The following is a 16,553-nucleotide window of genomic DNA, read 5'->3' on the forward strand; positions in this document are numbered from 1 at the left end:
TTTCACTATGTTGGCTAGGCTGGTCTCGAACTCCTGGCCTCAAGTGATTTGCTTGCCTCAGCCTTCCAAAGTGCTGGGATTACAGGTGTGAGCCACCGCACCCAGCCAGAACTGGAGTCTTTGTTCAACTGCCTCTTTACCAACCTTAGACATGCCTACCACATCTTATTATGTGAGAAAACAAACCTTCTTATTGCTTAAGCAATTTTGAATTGGGCCATAGATATCTTAACACAGAGAATTTGATACCAGGAAATGAGGCCTCCCTGAGTACACCATGATGAAAGAATCAGGCCAGAGCTCCACTTTTCCACTCTAGAAACTGTTATCTTGCCATTCTTACTTCCTATAATGAGGAAGATGTTTTAGAAGGGATAACTTCCCTCTTGATGAAATTCTCTAATTCTTAAATTCTGGGGCTGAGGTGTGGGTGTCAGTTCTACTTCTTGAAACGAAGTATCATTTAGGTGTCCACGGGAATTATGTTTCGAAAGGGAAAGGCTCAAATCTTGGTCTCAGTGTTCTAAGGTTTTGTGAGAGACTAAGAACCCAAAATAAAAGATCTTCAACAGCAAAATGGATGTTACGCAATTCACAGAGCACTATGAGCACTCTCTCAGTTCACACAACTTTGAGTGAGGGGGCAGCATTACTTCATTTTACAGACAGGATTCAGAAAGTGTCAGCAACTGGCTCAAGGCAAAGTAGAAACCCCGGCCCCCTCCTCCATCTCGAGTTTTCTCTGGCTGGCAGGGTAAGTATGCATTCCTCCATGTTCGTGCCCTCCACGTTGAGAAGGAAGACAAGCAAACGAGACATGGTTGTCTTCAACCGAGTCTGGGATCGTCCACCTTCCTGCTTGGAGTTGGTGGTTAGGTGGCTCCACAGTATGGACTTGTGTGACCTAACTTTCATTTCAGCTGATCTTGAACAATCGGGTCTATAACTGCACCTCCTTCCAGTAGTGTTGTAATGATACAAACAGACAGTGTGGAACTCGAAGGCAGGGCCCCCACATTGTCAGCGCGATTCCTGAGGGCTCCGTGTGACAGTCACTGTTGCTGAACCAAGGCAACCAGCCGTGGGGCAGAGAGCGGACTCTGGAGCCAGACTATCTGGATTTGAATGGGGATTCGGCCACTTACTAGCTCCATGATCTTGGGTAAATCACTTAAACCTCTGTGTCTCAGTCTCCTCTTCTGTAAAATGGGAATAACAATTATACCCTCCTTGCAGGGTTGTTTTGAGGTTTAGATAAGTCAATATTCGTGCAAAATGTTTGGAACGGCGCCAGACACAGCCAGCACCAGATTGGAAGTGGAACCGCTGGTGGGGTTCATCACCTCGCTGGCTAGGAGCTCTAGCAGCGGGGCAGCAGCGCACTGCAGGCTTTGCCGACTCATCCTGGCTGGGCAGGTTCGCCGCGCTCTCCGTCCCCGCCCCCGCCCCCGCGGCCTAAGTCACCGCGGCCGGTGCGTCACCCGCGCCCCTCCCGCCCCGCGACCTGCAAACTCACCCTGAGTCAGCCCGCCCGGGCGCTTCCACTCCCCGGACGCCACGCGGCGGAGGGGAGGCGGGAGGCGCCCCCCGGTGGAGAGCCGGAGCCCCGCGCAAGTCCGGCCGCACCTGGCGAGCGGAGCCTGAGTCCGGCTGGGGACCGCGGGGTTGAGGCCGGACCACGGCGGGGCTGGGGGAGAAACGCGCCCTGGCCCGGGCCCCCCCCCACCCGACCGCGCAGAATGGTACGGTCCGGCCGGAGTTAAGGCCGGAGGAGGCGGTGAGTCCCGCGGTGGCGGCGGCGACGACGGTGGCGGCGAAGATGGGGCTGCGTGCTGGAGGAATGCTGGGCAGAGCCGGCGCGGATCGGGGGGCGCCCGAGGGGCCCAGGCCGAGCGGCGGCGCGCAGGGCGGCAGCATCCACTCGGGCTGCATCGCCGCGGTGCATAACGTGCCACTGAACGTGCTTATCCGGCCGCTGCCGTCGGTGCTGGACCCCGCCAAGGTGCAGAGCCTCGTGAACACTATCCGGGTGAGGCCCCAAGGAGTCCAGCCAGCCGGAGGGAGGGCTTTGGAGGAGGGAGGTCGCCGGAGGAGGGAGGTCGCCGCGATGGAGGCGAGACAGAGTGGTTCCGGGCTCAGCCGGAGCTCAGCATCTCTTGTGTGACCTTGAGCAAGTGGCTGGGCCTCTCTGGGCCTCTGTTTCCTCATTTGAGCAAGGAGGGAATTGGACGAGATAATTAAAGTAGTGATGATAGTGCTTGTAACGCTAGTGCTTGCAGTGGTCCAGGAACTGCAGGAAGTCACTTAGTTTCCTATGCCAACCCTATGAGTACCTATGATAGATAGTGTCTCTTTTGCAAATGAGAAACTGAGGCAGGGAAGATTTCAGCGGCTTGACTAAGATCAGGCGCTTAAAAAGTGGCACGGCTGGGATTCACACCCAGGCAGCCGGCCCCACTGCCCAGCACATGGCCACCGCACTACCCGGAGATAAGCCGTGGGTTCTCATGGCTGTGACAGTCAGTGACAGTGGGACTGGGTGTATTGTATCTGCTGGGAGGCCCTCGTCTGAATGGGAAGTGGAAGAGGTCAAAGGTCAGCTCCACCATTGAGCCATTGGTGTTAAGAATGCCAGAGTGGCCGGGCGCGGTGGCTCAAGCCTGTAATCCCAGCACTTTGGGAGGCCGAGACGGGTGGATCACGAGGTCAGGAGATCGAGACCATCCTGGCTAACACCGTGAAACCCCGTCTCTACTAAAAAATACAAAAAACTAGCCGGGCGAGGTGGCGGGCGCCTATAGTCCCAGCTACTCGGGAGGCTGAGGCAGGAGAATGGCGTAAACCCGGGAGGCGGAGCTTGCAGTGAGCTGAGATCCGGCCACTGCACTCCAGCCTGGGCTATAGAGCGAGACTCCGTCTCAAAAAAAAAAAAAAAAAGAATGCCAGAGTGATTCTGGCAGGTGCAAGAACAGGTGTCAGGTTAGGCCTACACAACATTGCATCCCCTTCCCCCTGACCCTTGGAAGGTGAGCACATGAGATCCCTAAGCCCCACCCAGCACCTCTACAGCCACCCCCGATTAACTTTCAGTCCTAGTATTTACACTGCTGTTCTCACTGCCTGGAGCCACTTCCCCGGACAACCACAGGGCCTACCCCCCTGCCTGGTTCAGCTCTCTGCCTCCTTGATCACCCTTGGTCAGGGTCCCTGGCCTCTCTAGCTCTCCCCTTTGCCCGAGATGTTTCTCAGGATACCACTTATGTCCACCAGAAATTATATCATACATTTATTTGTGTTGCATTTTATTTTCTGTCTTCCCGACCTCTTGTGAACTCTACAAGGGCGAGGACCTTGTCCCATCTTATCTGTTGCCACAACAGTAGCACAGTGACTGGCTGAGATGGGAAGGGATCTGCCATACATACCCTGTCCCACCACTGGGCTCTTTCTCCTGTTGAGAACCTCTTCTGTCTCTGCCTTGTTTCTGACTCTTCCTCAGTCTTCCTGTCTCAGTGTCAGCATCTTCCCTGACCGTCCCTACTGGGTTAGGAGCTCCGTGGGCCTGCAGCCACCTGTGTGCTCACCTGCTTAGCTCTGATCTACTGGCTTTTTTTTTTTTTTTTTTTTTTTTTTTTTAAGACGTCTCTCTCTGTCGCCCAGGCTGGGGTGTAGTGGCGCGATCTCGGCTCACTGCAACTTCTGCCTCCCGGGTTCAAGCTATTCTCCTGCCTCAGCATCCTGAGTAGCTGGGATTACAGGCACCTGCCACCACGCCTGGCTGATTTTTGTATTTTAGTAGAGATGGGGTTTCACCATATTGGCCAGTCTGGTCTCAAACTCCAGACCTCAAGTGATCTGCCCGCCTCAACCTCCCAAAGTGCTGGGATTACAGCTCACTGGCTTTTAACATCCTGTTTAGACACCTGCCTTCCATGCTAGAACTGTAGGCTCCGAGGGCCAGAACCAGCTCTTCCTTTGCTTACATACACCTATATTAGTTTTCTGGGGCCACTGTAGGTTACCACAAAGTTGATGGCTTAAAACAACACAGCTTTATTTATGGTCAGAAGTCCAAAATGGGTCTTCCTAGGCTAACATCAAGCAGGGCTGCACTGTTTTCTGTAGGCTCTAGGGGAGAATCTATTTCCTCACCTTTCCCAGCTTCCAGACGCCACCCACACTGCTTGGCTTCTGGCCTCTTCCTCTGTCTTCAAAACCAGCAACATTAGACCAAGGCCTTCTCACACCGCATCACTCTGACCTCTTCTTCTGCTCCCTCTTCCCAGTTTCAAGGACGTTGATAATGACATTCGACCCATCTAGATAACCTCAGATAATTTCCACATCTCAAGATCCTTACCTTAATTCCGTCCACCAAGGCCCTTTTCCCATGTAAGGTAACGCATTCACAAGGATTCGGACGTGGACATCTTTGGGAGCCATCATTCTGGCCATCCACCATCGTGCCTTCAGTACCCAGCACAAGGCCTGCCTGGCACAGCTGCCCCTCCTCAGTGCTCTACTGATGCCCAGGAGGCATGAGCTCACTAACTCTTCGTCAGCAGCCCTCTAGGATGTCTTATTCCCAGTTTACAGGTGAGGAATGTTATTCAGAGGGCTGGGTGCCCCAGCTGCTGTGGAGAGGAGCCGAGATCCAAAGTCAGGTGTGCCGAGTTCCAGAGCGCAGGCTCGTGACTGCTGCACCTTACTGCTGAATAATCATTTGCGGAATCATGAGAGAGAACCCGTGGGCCAGCAGCCGGAGGCATTCCAGGCTACTCACACTTAATGGGGTCTCCCCAGAGTGCTCTACTCTGCACCCATCCTGCCCCAGGCTTTCCCTACTTAGAGGATGACCCACTCTCCACCTGGCTGTGCGGGCCCCTAACAGAAAGTCAACTTAGATTCTCCCTTTTCTCTTGCCCTTGGATTCACCCCTTCTGCCAGACCCCTCGGACCTGCCCCCTAAATGTGTCCCAAACCCATCTACCTCTCCCTGTCCCCACCACACCGTCATCCAGACCAGCATCTTCTGCTGAATGCCTACAAAGGCCTCCCCTCTGTCTTCCTGCCTTGTGCCCTTGTCCACTCTGCCAAGTCTGTTCTCCCGTGACAGCATTCTAGAATGTGCATCAGATCATATCACTCTCCCCTATTGTGAACACTCCAGGGCCCACCAACTTCTCTCAGAAACAGATCTGCACCATCTGGCTCCTGCTGGCCTTTCTGACCATTCCTCGAGCCCTGGAGTCCACTCTAGTCACACTGGCCTCCTTGCTGTGCCTCCTATACGGTGAAGGTGCTCTGGCCTCAGGCCCTTTGCGTTTGCTATTCCCTCTGCGTGGAATCTTCTTCCCTCAGGTCATACACAGCATACATTACTGAGAGCTTTCGATGTGCCAAGCATGGTTTAAAGTGCTTTATATATATTAACTTATTTAACCCAAAAGCTCTGTGAGATGGATATGTTATCTCCATCCCATTTGATAGATGGGGCAACTGAGGCACAAAAAGATTGCCAAAGATCACGTAGCTGTTAAGCAGCAGAGCTAGATTTGAACCCAGGCAGCTAGGCTCTTAATTGAAACTACTCCACTTCTCTATCTTTTTTTTTTTTTTTTGAGATGGAGTCTCGCTCCGTCGCCCATGCTAGAGTGCAATGGTGCGATCTCAGCTCACGGCGTCCTCTGCCTCCTGAGTTCAAGCGATTCTCCTGCCTCAGCCTCCTGAGTAACTGTGATTACAGGCATGCACCACCATGCCCAGCTAATTTTTGTGGTAGAGACAGGGTTTTGCCATTTTGGCCAGGCTGGCCTCAAACTCCTGACCTCAAGTGATCCACCCATCTCGGCCTCCCAAAGTTCTCATTACAGGTGTGAGCAACCATGCCAGGCCCCATTTCTGAATCTTTCCAAGTACTCTGCTTCATTCTTACCTCAGAGAGGCCTTGTGGACCCAATCTCTGTCCTCTCACCTGTGTTATTGTCGTTATAGCATTTGTCACTCTAATATTTACCTCTTGTTCCATCTGCCCCACTAGACTGGAGCCCCTTGAAGGCAGGGCCTTATTCAGTCTCATTCCAGCTGTACTGTGTTCCCAGGGTCTACAACAGGGCCTGATGGACAGCGTGCATGTGGTGTACTGATACATGTGTGGGAGAAATTCCTGATTTGTAGCATCTGTCCATTTCTCTGGTGTAAATACTCTCCCATGGCTGATTTTCAAGCTACAAAGTGATGTCGACCAGCTCACAAAACTCCTGATATTTAGCAGTTGTCTCTCACAGTAGTCCAGTGTGATCATCTTATAAGGAGCGCGGCACAGGTGGACAAAGTCTGCTTTACAAACTGTCAAGCCTTGTACCATGTCCATTGACTCTGTGCCCCTTCTCCCCAGGAGGACCCAGACAGCGTGCCCCCCATTGATGTCCTCTGGATCAAAGGGGCCCAGGGAGGTGACTACTTCTACTCCTTCGGGGGCTGCCACCGCTACGCGGCCTACCAGCAGCTGCAGCAAGAGACCATCCCCGCCAAGCTTGTCCAGTCCACTCTCTCAGACCTAAGGGTGTACCTGGGGGCATCCACACCAGACTTGCAGTAGCAGCCTCCTTGGCACCTGCTGCCACCTTCAAGAGCCCAGAAGACACACCTGGCCTCCGGCAGGCTGGGCCATGCAGAAGGGATAGCAGGGGTGCATTCTCTTTGCACCTGGGGAGAAGGTCTGACTCTGGGCACCCCTCTCGCCAGCTACAAGGCCTGGGACTCACTGTGCAGTGTGAGAGCCCCAGTTCCCACCTCTGTGACAGTAGGATCATGGCCTTACCCTTTGAAGCATTACTGAGAAGGTGAAATGAGAACAGAGATGCGCTTGGAGAGCCACATGCTGCCGGCTCCAAATTCCCAAGGACAAGGATCCCTCTGCATTTTTGTCTATGTATGACCTCTTACATGGACTACATTCAGCTGCAAGGGTAGGAAAACCTTGGTTGCAGTGGTTTAAACCAACAGAAGATTGTTTTTCCACATAGCATGGATTCTGGAGATGGGTGGCTAATGGTATTGGTTCAACAGCTCCACAAAGGTAGGGGTGACATCTTGGATCCTTTTGCCTTGATCTCAGTGCTTGTTACTTCATGGTCCCAAGATGGCTGCTGTATCCCCAAGAATCATGTCTGCGTTCAAGGAAGGAGGGGTGGAGGAAGAGGAAGGGCCAAACTAGCTGGACCTGTCACCTTCTATCAGAAAGTAAAACCTAGTCAGAAGTCTGTTTCCTGCTCTCTCCCTCTGCATATTTTCACTTAGATACCCTTGGCCTGAGCCAACTACCATTGCACCTCTAGCTGCAAAGAAAGCTAAGACAGCAGGGAACAGAATTGTCATGGTTGAGTAGACCAATCGTGTTCCATCTACTGAGACTGGCACACTGCCTCCTGCAATAAAACTGGGATCCCATTACCAAGAGAGAGAGGCGGAATTGTGTACCAGTTAGCTTTTGCTGTGTAACAAACCATCCCCAAACTTGGCAGCTAGAAACAAACCCTCTATTTTCCCACAATCCTGTGGGTTAGCAGTTTGGGCTGCGCTAAACAGGCAGTTCTGCTGCTCCCACCTGGGATCCCTCATGGAGCTAAGGTCAGCTGTTAACCTCAGCTGGGCCTGGATGGTCTAGGATAGCCTTACTCACTTGCCTCGCAGGTGACAGGCTGTTGGCTGGAATTGCTTGGTTCTCCTCCATGTGGCCTCTCCAGCAGGCTAGCTGAGGCTTATTCACATGATGGCTTCAGGGTTCCAAGAGAGTGAGAGTAGAAGCTGAAAGACTTCTTGGGTTCTTGACCTGGAACTGGGACTAGGACAGTGTCACTTCTGCTAAATTCTGTCAGAGCAAATCACAAGGCTTTGCTCAGATTCAAGGGATGAGAAACAGACGACATGTCTTGATGAGGGAACCACACAGAGCTTGTGGTCATTTTTCACCTATCCTAATTATTTTGGATGGGCAAATAAAAGTATTTCCCTCTTCCCCCTTTCTCTCTCTCTGTTTCACGGGGCCTCAGTCTGCCAAGTCTGAAGGCACTAAGACGTTGTCTTGGCCCTTAGGGTCTAGGGGAAGAGGTGTTGGGGCAGGAAGTGAGTCTCTCCAAGGGCTGGACCCACTGTAGTAGGGGTACCTCCTTGCTGCACTGGTGGTATGGGGTTAGGCCAGGTAGGACATTCCAGAGGGGCTTCCGAAAATCAAGAGTCCCCAGGGAAAGGGAACAGAGTAAGGCAGGCCTTCTTCTCACTGCCCTCTAAGAGAACTTGGTCACTTGGCACTTTTAAGCCTCAGTTTCCCCAGTTCAATAATAAGGACAACAGCTTTTCCCACGCATTCTCTTTCCCAGGGAAAGATGACTGAGGTGACCAATAATAGAACTGAAAAGGGAGAGTGTCCTCAGTGCAATGTGGTATCCTGGATTGGATCTTGGAACAAAAACAGGACATTAGTGGGAAAATTGGAAATCTGAAAAAAGTCTGAATTTTAATTAATATACCAATTTCAGTCTCTTGGTTTTGACAAATGTACCATGGTGATGTAAGATGTTGACCTTGGGGTAGACTGGGCGAAGGATATACAGGAACTCTTTATACTATCTCTGCAACTTTTCTGTAAATCTAGTATCATTCCAAAATAAAAGTTTATTTAATAATAAAAAAAAAAAAAGGGTGTGCAATTCCTTTAGACCAATGGTTCAGAGTCTCAAGCTTGTTTGCTAAATCCCAGATTGCTGGGCTCCACCCCCACTTTGTTTTTTTTGTTTGTTTGTTTGTTTTGAAACAGGGTCATGCCCTGTCACCCAGGCTGGAGTGCAGTGGCACGATCATGGATCACTGCAGCCTTGACCTCCCGGGCTTAAGCGATCTTCCCACCTCAGCCTCCTGAGTAGCTGGGACTACAGGTGCGCCCTTCGAATTTTTTTGTAGAGACAGGGTTTTGCCATGTCCTCTGGGCTGGTCTTAAACTGCTGGGCACGAGCGATTCTCCCGCCTCAGACTCCCAAAGTGCTGGGATTACAGGCGTGGCCCCCGGAGTTTCTGATTCAGGTGAATTGGGGCAAGGCCCCAATAATATATTTGCTTTTCTAAGAAGTTCCCAGATGATGCTGATGCTGCTGTTCAGGGACCACACGCTAAGAGCCACTCATTTAGACTGCGTCAGTTATTTTCAAATATGGTGACCTCCCCACTTCCATCCGCAGTGGAATGAGTCTACTCATTCCCCCCAGCTTGTCTACTCATTAACTGTGTGACCTTGGGCAGTTCTGTCCCTTCCCTGGGGACTTCTTCCAGGCTGTCAAATGGACTGTGCACCCCTAAGGTTTGTAGCGAGGGTGAGGTGCCACGGTCTTCCGTGAGTAAACTCCTGTGCCCGCTGGGCTGGAATAAGAGTGAAGATGATCGCCCCCTCCTGAAACAACTTTTCCTTCTTACAGAGAAGACGCAACCAGGCAGCGCTAAGGGCCCTGCCAGGCACTGGGAAGGAGGTGCAGAACAGATTCGGAGTAGAGGGGAACTGGTTGGTCATTTAAGGAAGAGGAGCTGGGTTTTAGGGGCTGTAACCTGCTGGTCGCTGAGAGTTGCGTTTCCCTCTTATAGCAGCAGATGGCGCTGCTCTCCTGCCCCCACTGCAGGGCTGGCCCTGCACAGCTTGCAGAGCTACCGCTGTGGAAAGGGACTGGATGCACGCGCCCAGCTGAGAGAGGCGGAATAGTTAATCCGGGTTCAGCCGGGAGTCTGGAGTTCAGGTTCTACCTACCTGCTCTTGTTCTGTGACCTTGCATACATGTCTACCCACTCCTGTCTATACTGGGGGTGCTGGGCCAGAGAATCTCAGGCTCAGCAAAGGAGGTACCTTCTCCAGGAAGCTTCTGGGCTCCTACTAGCTGGGCTACCATGACCCTACACTGTCCCTCCCCAAACAAACCTCTGCCCCCAGGAACTTGGGTCCAGTGAAAGGCAGTATGTGCCTTCCCTGCCCTGGAATCCACCCATTTGACCGTGATAGATTTAAATTTCTTTTCTTTTCTTTTCTTTTTTTTTTCACAAAGCATTTCACAAAGCTTTTCGTTGTTGTTTTAGTAGAGACGGGGTTTCACCATGTTGGCCAGGCTGCTCTCAAACTCTTGGCCTCAGGTGATCCACCCGCCTCGGCCTCCCGAAGTGCTGGGATTACAGGCGTGAGCCACCATGCCCAGCCATTTCACAAGTTTTATATAAGTATATTTACTTTTAAAAATGTGTTTGTTTGAGACAGGGTTTTGCTCTGTTACCAAAGCTGGCATGCAATGTCCTGATTATAGCTCACTGCAACCTCAAACTCCTGGCCTCAAGCTATCCTTCTGCCTCAGCCTCCCGAGTAGCTAGGACTACAGGCACCACCACACCTGGCTAATTTTTTTTTTTTTAAACGTTTTATACAGACCAGGTCTTACTCTATTGCCTAGGGTGGTCGGTCTCCAACTCCTGGCCTCAAGTGATCCTCCCGCCTTGGCCTCCCAAAGTATTGGTATTACAGGCATGAGCCACTGCATTCAGCCATATTTACCTTTTAAACATTAAAATATTAAAATGTTAATTAAATATTAGAAATTTAAAATATTAGAGGCAAGCGGAAGCCCACCACAAGACCTAGTCCCGATTATTCCTTTGCACTCTTGGGACAGTTACCTTCATGAATTTGGCATCAACCCTTTCAGACTCTTATCTAATTTGATAGTAATGAATGTGTGTTTAAGTAAAGAATGTTTTTTTGTGTGCGTTGTTTTGCAGATTGCTTTTCTCCCTTGGCACTGTGCTGCCGCCACCCATCCCATTCGTGTGTGCTCTTCTCCCAGTCTCCCTCATTCTGGTCTGTGCCCAAATGTCACTTCTTCGGGGGCCTTCCCAACCATAGTGTCTAAAACAGCCCCCTCCCCCATCATTCTGTCCCTTTATCCAGTTTTATTTTCTTCATGGCATTTGTCACACTCTCGCAAATTTTCTTCTGTGTCCGCCTTTTTTATTTCTATCACCCAGACCGCAGTATGCAGTGGCACCATCGTGGCTCACTGCAGCCTCCAACTCCTGGGCTCAAGCAATCCTCCCAGTTAGCCTCCTGAGTAGCTGGGATTACAGGTGTGTGTCACCATGCCCAGCTAATTTTTTATTTTTCTTTTGTAGAGATGGGGTCTCACAATGTTGATCAGGCTGATTTTCAACTCCCGGCCTCAAGCAATCCTCCCATATCAGCCTCCCAAAATGCTGGGATTACAGGTGAGCCACTGTGCCCAGCCAAATGTGTGTTCTTAAGGCAGGACTTAATCTGTCTTGTTTATCACTGTAGGTTCAGTGCTAAGAACAGCCTAAAAGATAATAGTGTTCAATCAGTATCTGTCAAATGAATAAATTCCAGGTGGCTCTAGCTCATTCTTTTTCGCTGCTGCATGGTGTTCCAGGGTGTGAATGTAGCTGTTTGTTAGTCATGATCACGATCATGGACGTGTGGGGGCTTACAGTTATTTGCAGCTGTGAACGGCCCCCACCATCACCCTGCTCTTTCAGCTGTATACCCAGGAGTGGAGCTGCCTGGCTGATGCATACGACCGTTTCCATCTTCTAAGACCCTGGCAAATTGCTCTCCAAAGTGGTTGTTCCAAGTGCCACCCTCTCCTGTGGAGTTTGGGAGCCTATTTTCCTTCCCTGCACTCCAACCAGTACTTCTTAGCCTTGTTTGGGATCATGAATGTGGTTGAGAACACAAGAAAGCCATGAGTCCTTTCCCCAAAAATACACACACACATTTTGGGCAGTTTCTGGGCCTCCCTGTATTTGATGATCTCCTTCCCCAGGGGATCCTGTATCAAATGTTTAGAAGCCTAATTATCTTTTGGATGGGAGCTCTGAGGCACAGGCAGGTGGCAGTGTGAATGAATGAATGAATGAATGAATGAGTGAATTGATGAATGAAAGGGCTGTCCTTTTGTAGGAGACAGAGGAGAGCCTTCAGACCCTGACCTACCTCCAGTCAGAAAAAAAACCCACCTATCTGGGTCACTCCAGTCCCACCCCACCCTGGACCAGAAGGCACCAAGGCCAGGCTCCAATGGGTTCCTGGGCTCAGGCTTGGGCAGCTGCACCTATCAGCCCTGGAGAAGTCAGACCAAGTCTGGCACCCAGGGTCAAGGCAGGGAATCACGGGGAGCCACTGATTTCCCTGGGCTGAAAGAGAGTGAAACATCCGTCTCTGGGGTGAAACATCCATCCCCGCCTCCCATGCAGGCATGCACTATAGGCTACAAAGCACATTTGCGTCCAGTCCCTGCCTTAGCGCTTCCATGGTGCGGGAAGCAGAGACTGCGATGAGGAGAAAGCTGTCATCCTCCGTCGTCATCATCATCATCATTGTAGCTCCCCTACTTTAATTCTCACAGTAGCCCCCAGAGGTGAACAGGACAAAATGATCTTTCCTGTTGGACAGACTGGTAAACTGAGGCCCGAAGCAGCGCGGCGACCTGCCGCAGAGCCGCCAGCGATCGCGGGTGCATTAACCGGCCCGCGACCCGCACCTCGCCCGCCCATGCGCGCTGCCCTCCCTCGCCGCCCCTTCCCCGGGCTTGACCCCCGGCTCTGCCTGACAGATGACCTCAGCTGCCGCCAATCCATTGGTTCCAGCTCCCGGGGGGAGCGCAGAACAAAGCGCGCTTTGTGGCCGGGCGGTCCCCTCACCCCGCGCGTCCGCCGCCGGGACCCCCTCCGGAACTCCGAGCGACGCCCCCCGTCCGACAGCCGTGTAATGTCTTCCAGGCCGCGCGGCCCCTTCCAGAGCCCGAGGGCCGCCCATGCCTCCCCCGGGGGGCTCCCCGGGGCCGCCCAGGGTGCTCCACCCCTGCTGGGCCCCCCAGGCAACCAGACTGGGGGGCATCCCCAGAGGGAGGCTCTGCTGGCTGCCCCCTGTCCCTGCGGAAGCAGCGGGAGGGCAGGGTCCAATGTCCGGGTTTGGGTGCCAGGCAGGGGCTGTCGCCTGATGACCTTATCCTTTTACCCTCAGCGCCACCACCTGCAGTGGAAAATGCTGTTATTGCTTGAAGGTGTTGTTACTATTGTCGCTGTTATTATTATTTTGTGGTTGTGAACACGAGTCTATTTATTTGCTTAACTTTTTTTTGAAACAAGGTCTTGCTCTGTGGCCCAGGCTGGAGTGCAGTGGTGTGATCACGGCTCTTTGCAGTCTCCAACTCCCGGTCTCAAACCATCCTCCTACCTCAGTCTCCCAAGTAGCTGGGACTACAGGCACATACCACCGTGCCTGGCTAATTTTTTGAGGTTTTTGTAGAGACAAACAATGTCTTGTTATGTTGCCCAGGCTAGTCTTGAACCCCTGGGCACAAGCAATCCTCCTGCCTCAGCCTCCCCTAGTGCTGGTGTGAACCACTGCACCCCTCTGGGAATCACTTTAGATTCAGACAGATCTGGGTTTGAATTTGTTTGTGTTACTTACTAACTGTGAGACCTTGGGAAGTTAGTTCACCTGTCAGAACAACGAGGGTACCCAGCATTTATTGAGCATCTACCATGTGCCACACAGGGCTCTGTGTTTAAAGGCTTTACTTAGCTTATTTAATCCTCAAGGTAACCTTAGGAGGGGGGAGTTAGTCTCCTCATTTTACCGAGGAGGGGACAGAGGCTCCAGCTGTCCTAGAGACAAATTCACTTCTCTGAGCCTCAGTTTTCTCATGTGTAAAAGGGGACAAGCATAGTATGGACCATGGACCATTCACTCTCATGAGTCTTGCCTCTTTCCTGATGAGGTCAGGGAGGCTGTGAGCAGGTTCCTGGCTGCCCAGAGATATTCAGGGTGGCTCTTCCCCTAAGGCCCTTCATCCTTGGAGTACCCTCCATGAGAGGGCAGCTCCAGTTGGGCTTATCTGGGATGGAGGTATAGGAGGAGGGTCTGCCCTGCAGCTGGAAACCTCTCTCCTAAGGGATGAGCTTGCTGCCCTGGCTTGCCCTTGAGGGTCAGGGGGTGGGGCAGGCAGAGAGAAAAGCTATATCCGGAGAGGGGACTGAGGGGCCATAGTGAGGCTGGGCAGGGCTGGGAGTGACTGCCCCCACCCTTCACACACACCCCTGGACATTCATTCTGCAAATCAGTACTATTCCAGGCACTGCAGCCATCAGAATACAAAACAGATACAAACTTCTGTCCTCTTGAAGTCCAGTCTGGGAGACAGGCAATGACACACACAAAATATGTATCAAAGGTAAAATGTGATATCTGGTAGTGATATGTGCTCTGAGGGAAAAGCAGGGGAGGGGAGAAGAATGAGCTAGGAAATACTCATTTAGGTAAGGTGGATGGGCCTCTCTGAGAGGGGGCATTGACCTGGACAATGAGAGGAAAAATGCCCTATGGGTGTCAGAGGGATGTGTTCCAGGCAGAGGGAACAGCATATGCAAAAGCCCTGAGCTGGGAGCCTGCAGAGAGTGTTCAAGAAGCAGCAAGGAGGCCAGTGTGGAGGGGACAGTGGGGGTGGGAGAAGGGCTGTGGCTGGGCAGGTGACGAGGCTGGAGAGGTGAGGGTCATCATCTTGGGAGGGGCCTCATAGCAGGGTGAGGACTTTAGCTTTTTCTCCAAGTGAGCTGGGAGCCATGTGAGGCTTTGAGCAGAGGAAGGACATGGTCTGGCTCTGGCTGCCAAGTAGAGCAGGAAAAGAAGGAAGGTGAGGGTGATGCTGCTGTCACCAGAGCCCCAGGTGATGCTTGGTGGATTGCACCTGGGTAGAAAGAATTGATCCGAATCGGGACATAACTTGAAGAAGGAGCTCCAGGATTTACCAGTGGATGGGACTGGATCTGGGGGATGAGAGAGAAGATCCCAGTGATTCCAACTTTGGGAGTCCACCAGCCCTTTTCAGAACCTTCACTGCAGGCCAGAGTGTAGACAGAGTCCTGGAGTCGCTGGGATGAATCCCTCTCTGCCACTGGTGCCCTGGGAAACTCAACCAAGCACAGAACACACAGTGAGGAGCTGAGCTTAGAAACAGGTTTCCTGGCCGGGCGCGGTGGCTCAAGCCTGTAATTCCAGCACTTTGGGAGGCCGAGACGGGCAGATCACGAGGTCAGGAGATCGAGACCATCCTGGCTAACATGGTGAAACCCAGTCTCTACTAAAAAATACAAAAAACTAGCCGGGTGAGGTGGCGGGCGCCTGTAGTCCCAGCTACTCAGGAGCCTGAGGCAAGAGAATGGCATAAACCCGGGAGGTGGAGCTTGCAGTGAGCTGAGATCTGGCCACTGCACTCCAGCCCGGGTGACAGAGCGGGACTCCGTCTCAAAAAAAAAAAGAAAAAAAGAAAAAAAAGAAACAGGTTTCCTGGCCGGGCATGGTGGCTCACGCCTGTAATCCCAACACTTTGGGAGGCCGAGGTGGGTGGATCACGAGGTCAGGAGATCGAGGCCATCCTAGCTAACAGGGTGAAACCCCGTCTCTACTAAAAATACAAAAAATTAGCCGGGTGTGGTGGCAGGCGCCTGTAGTCCCAGCTACTCAGGAGGCTGAGGCAGGAGAATGGCGTGAACCCGGGAGGCGGAGCTTGCAGTGAGCCGAGATCATGCCACTGCACTCCAGCCTGGGCTACAAAGCGAGACTCTGTCTCAAAGAAATAAAAATAAATAAATAAAAATAAAAAATAATAATAAATAAAATTTAAAAAATTTTTTTGAGGCAAAGTCTGGCTGTGTCACCTAGGCTGAGGTGGAGTGGTAAGATCACAGCTCACTGCAGCCTTGACCTCCTGGGCTCATGTGATCCTCCTGCCTCAGCCCCCTGAGTAGCTAGGACCACAGGTACGTGCCATCATGTCCTTTTTTTTTTTTTTTTTTTTTTTTTGAGACAGAGTCTCACTCTGTCACCCAGGCTGGAGTGCAGTGGCGTGATCGCTGCTCGCTGCAGCCTTCACCTTTCAGGTTCAAGTCATTCTCCTGCCTCAGCCTCTTAAGTAGCTGGGATTACAGGCATGCACCAACACACTCGGCTAAATTTTTGGTATTTTTAGTAGAGATGGGGTTTCACCATGTTAGCCAGGCTGGTCTCGAACTCCTGACCTCATGATCCACCCACCTTGGCCTTCTAAAGCGCTGGGATTACAGGCTTGAGCAACCGTGCCCGGCCTTAATTTTTTTTTTTTTTTTTTTTTCTGGAGAGATGGGAGGGGGTCTCACTATGTTGCCCAGGCTGGTCTTGAACTCCTGGCCTCAAGCAATCCTCCTGCCTCAGCCTCCCAAAGCGTTGGAAGTTTTACAGATGTGAGCTACCACGCCCAGCCTGTTCTCTCTTGAAGTCGTTTCAGTATCACTTTGGGAAGCATGGAACTATTGGAACTAGAAGGGTCTTCAATTTTAATTTAGGAAATATTCATGGTCTACTAAAATATGTCATATCATATCACCACTTGCTTAAAAGTGTTTGGAGATCAAATTTAGAAAACAATTCCAGGCTCTTCACCATCAATACCCAAAATGACCTCCCCTGCCCCTGC

General features: G+C 51.8%; 1 protein-coding gene across 1 annotated transcript; it reads left to right on the forward strand.

The window, feature by feature from the left end:
- The first annotated feature begins 1,534 nt into the window (after positions 1-1,534).
- Positions 1,535-8,685, forward strand: SRXN1 (sulfiredoxin 1). The gene is made up of 2 exons (XM_010361291.2): positions 1,535-2,029; positions 6,398-8,685. Exons 1-2 carry the CDS (start codon positions 1,820-1,822, stop codon positions 6,599-6,601), a joined length of 414 nt encoding a protein of 137 aa, XP_010359593.1. The 5' UTR covers positions 1,535-1,819; the 3' UTR covers positions 6,602-8,685.
- The last annotated feature ends 7,868 nt before the right edge of the window (positions 8,686-16,553 follow it).

Source organism: Rhinopithecus roxellana, chromosome 13 (genome assembly GCF_007565055.1).
Source record: "Rhinopithecus roxellana isolate Shanxi Qingling chromosome 13, ASM756505v1, whole genome shotgun sequence".
Lineage (NCBI taxonomy): Eukaryota > Metazoa > Chordata > Mammalia > Primates > Cercopithecidae > Rhinopithecus > Rhinopithecus roxellana.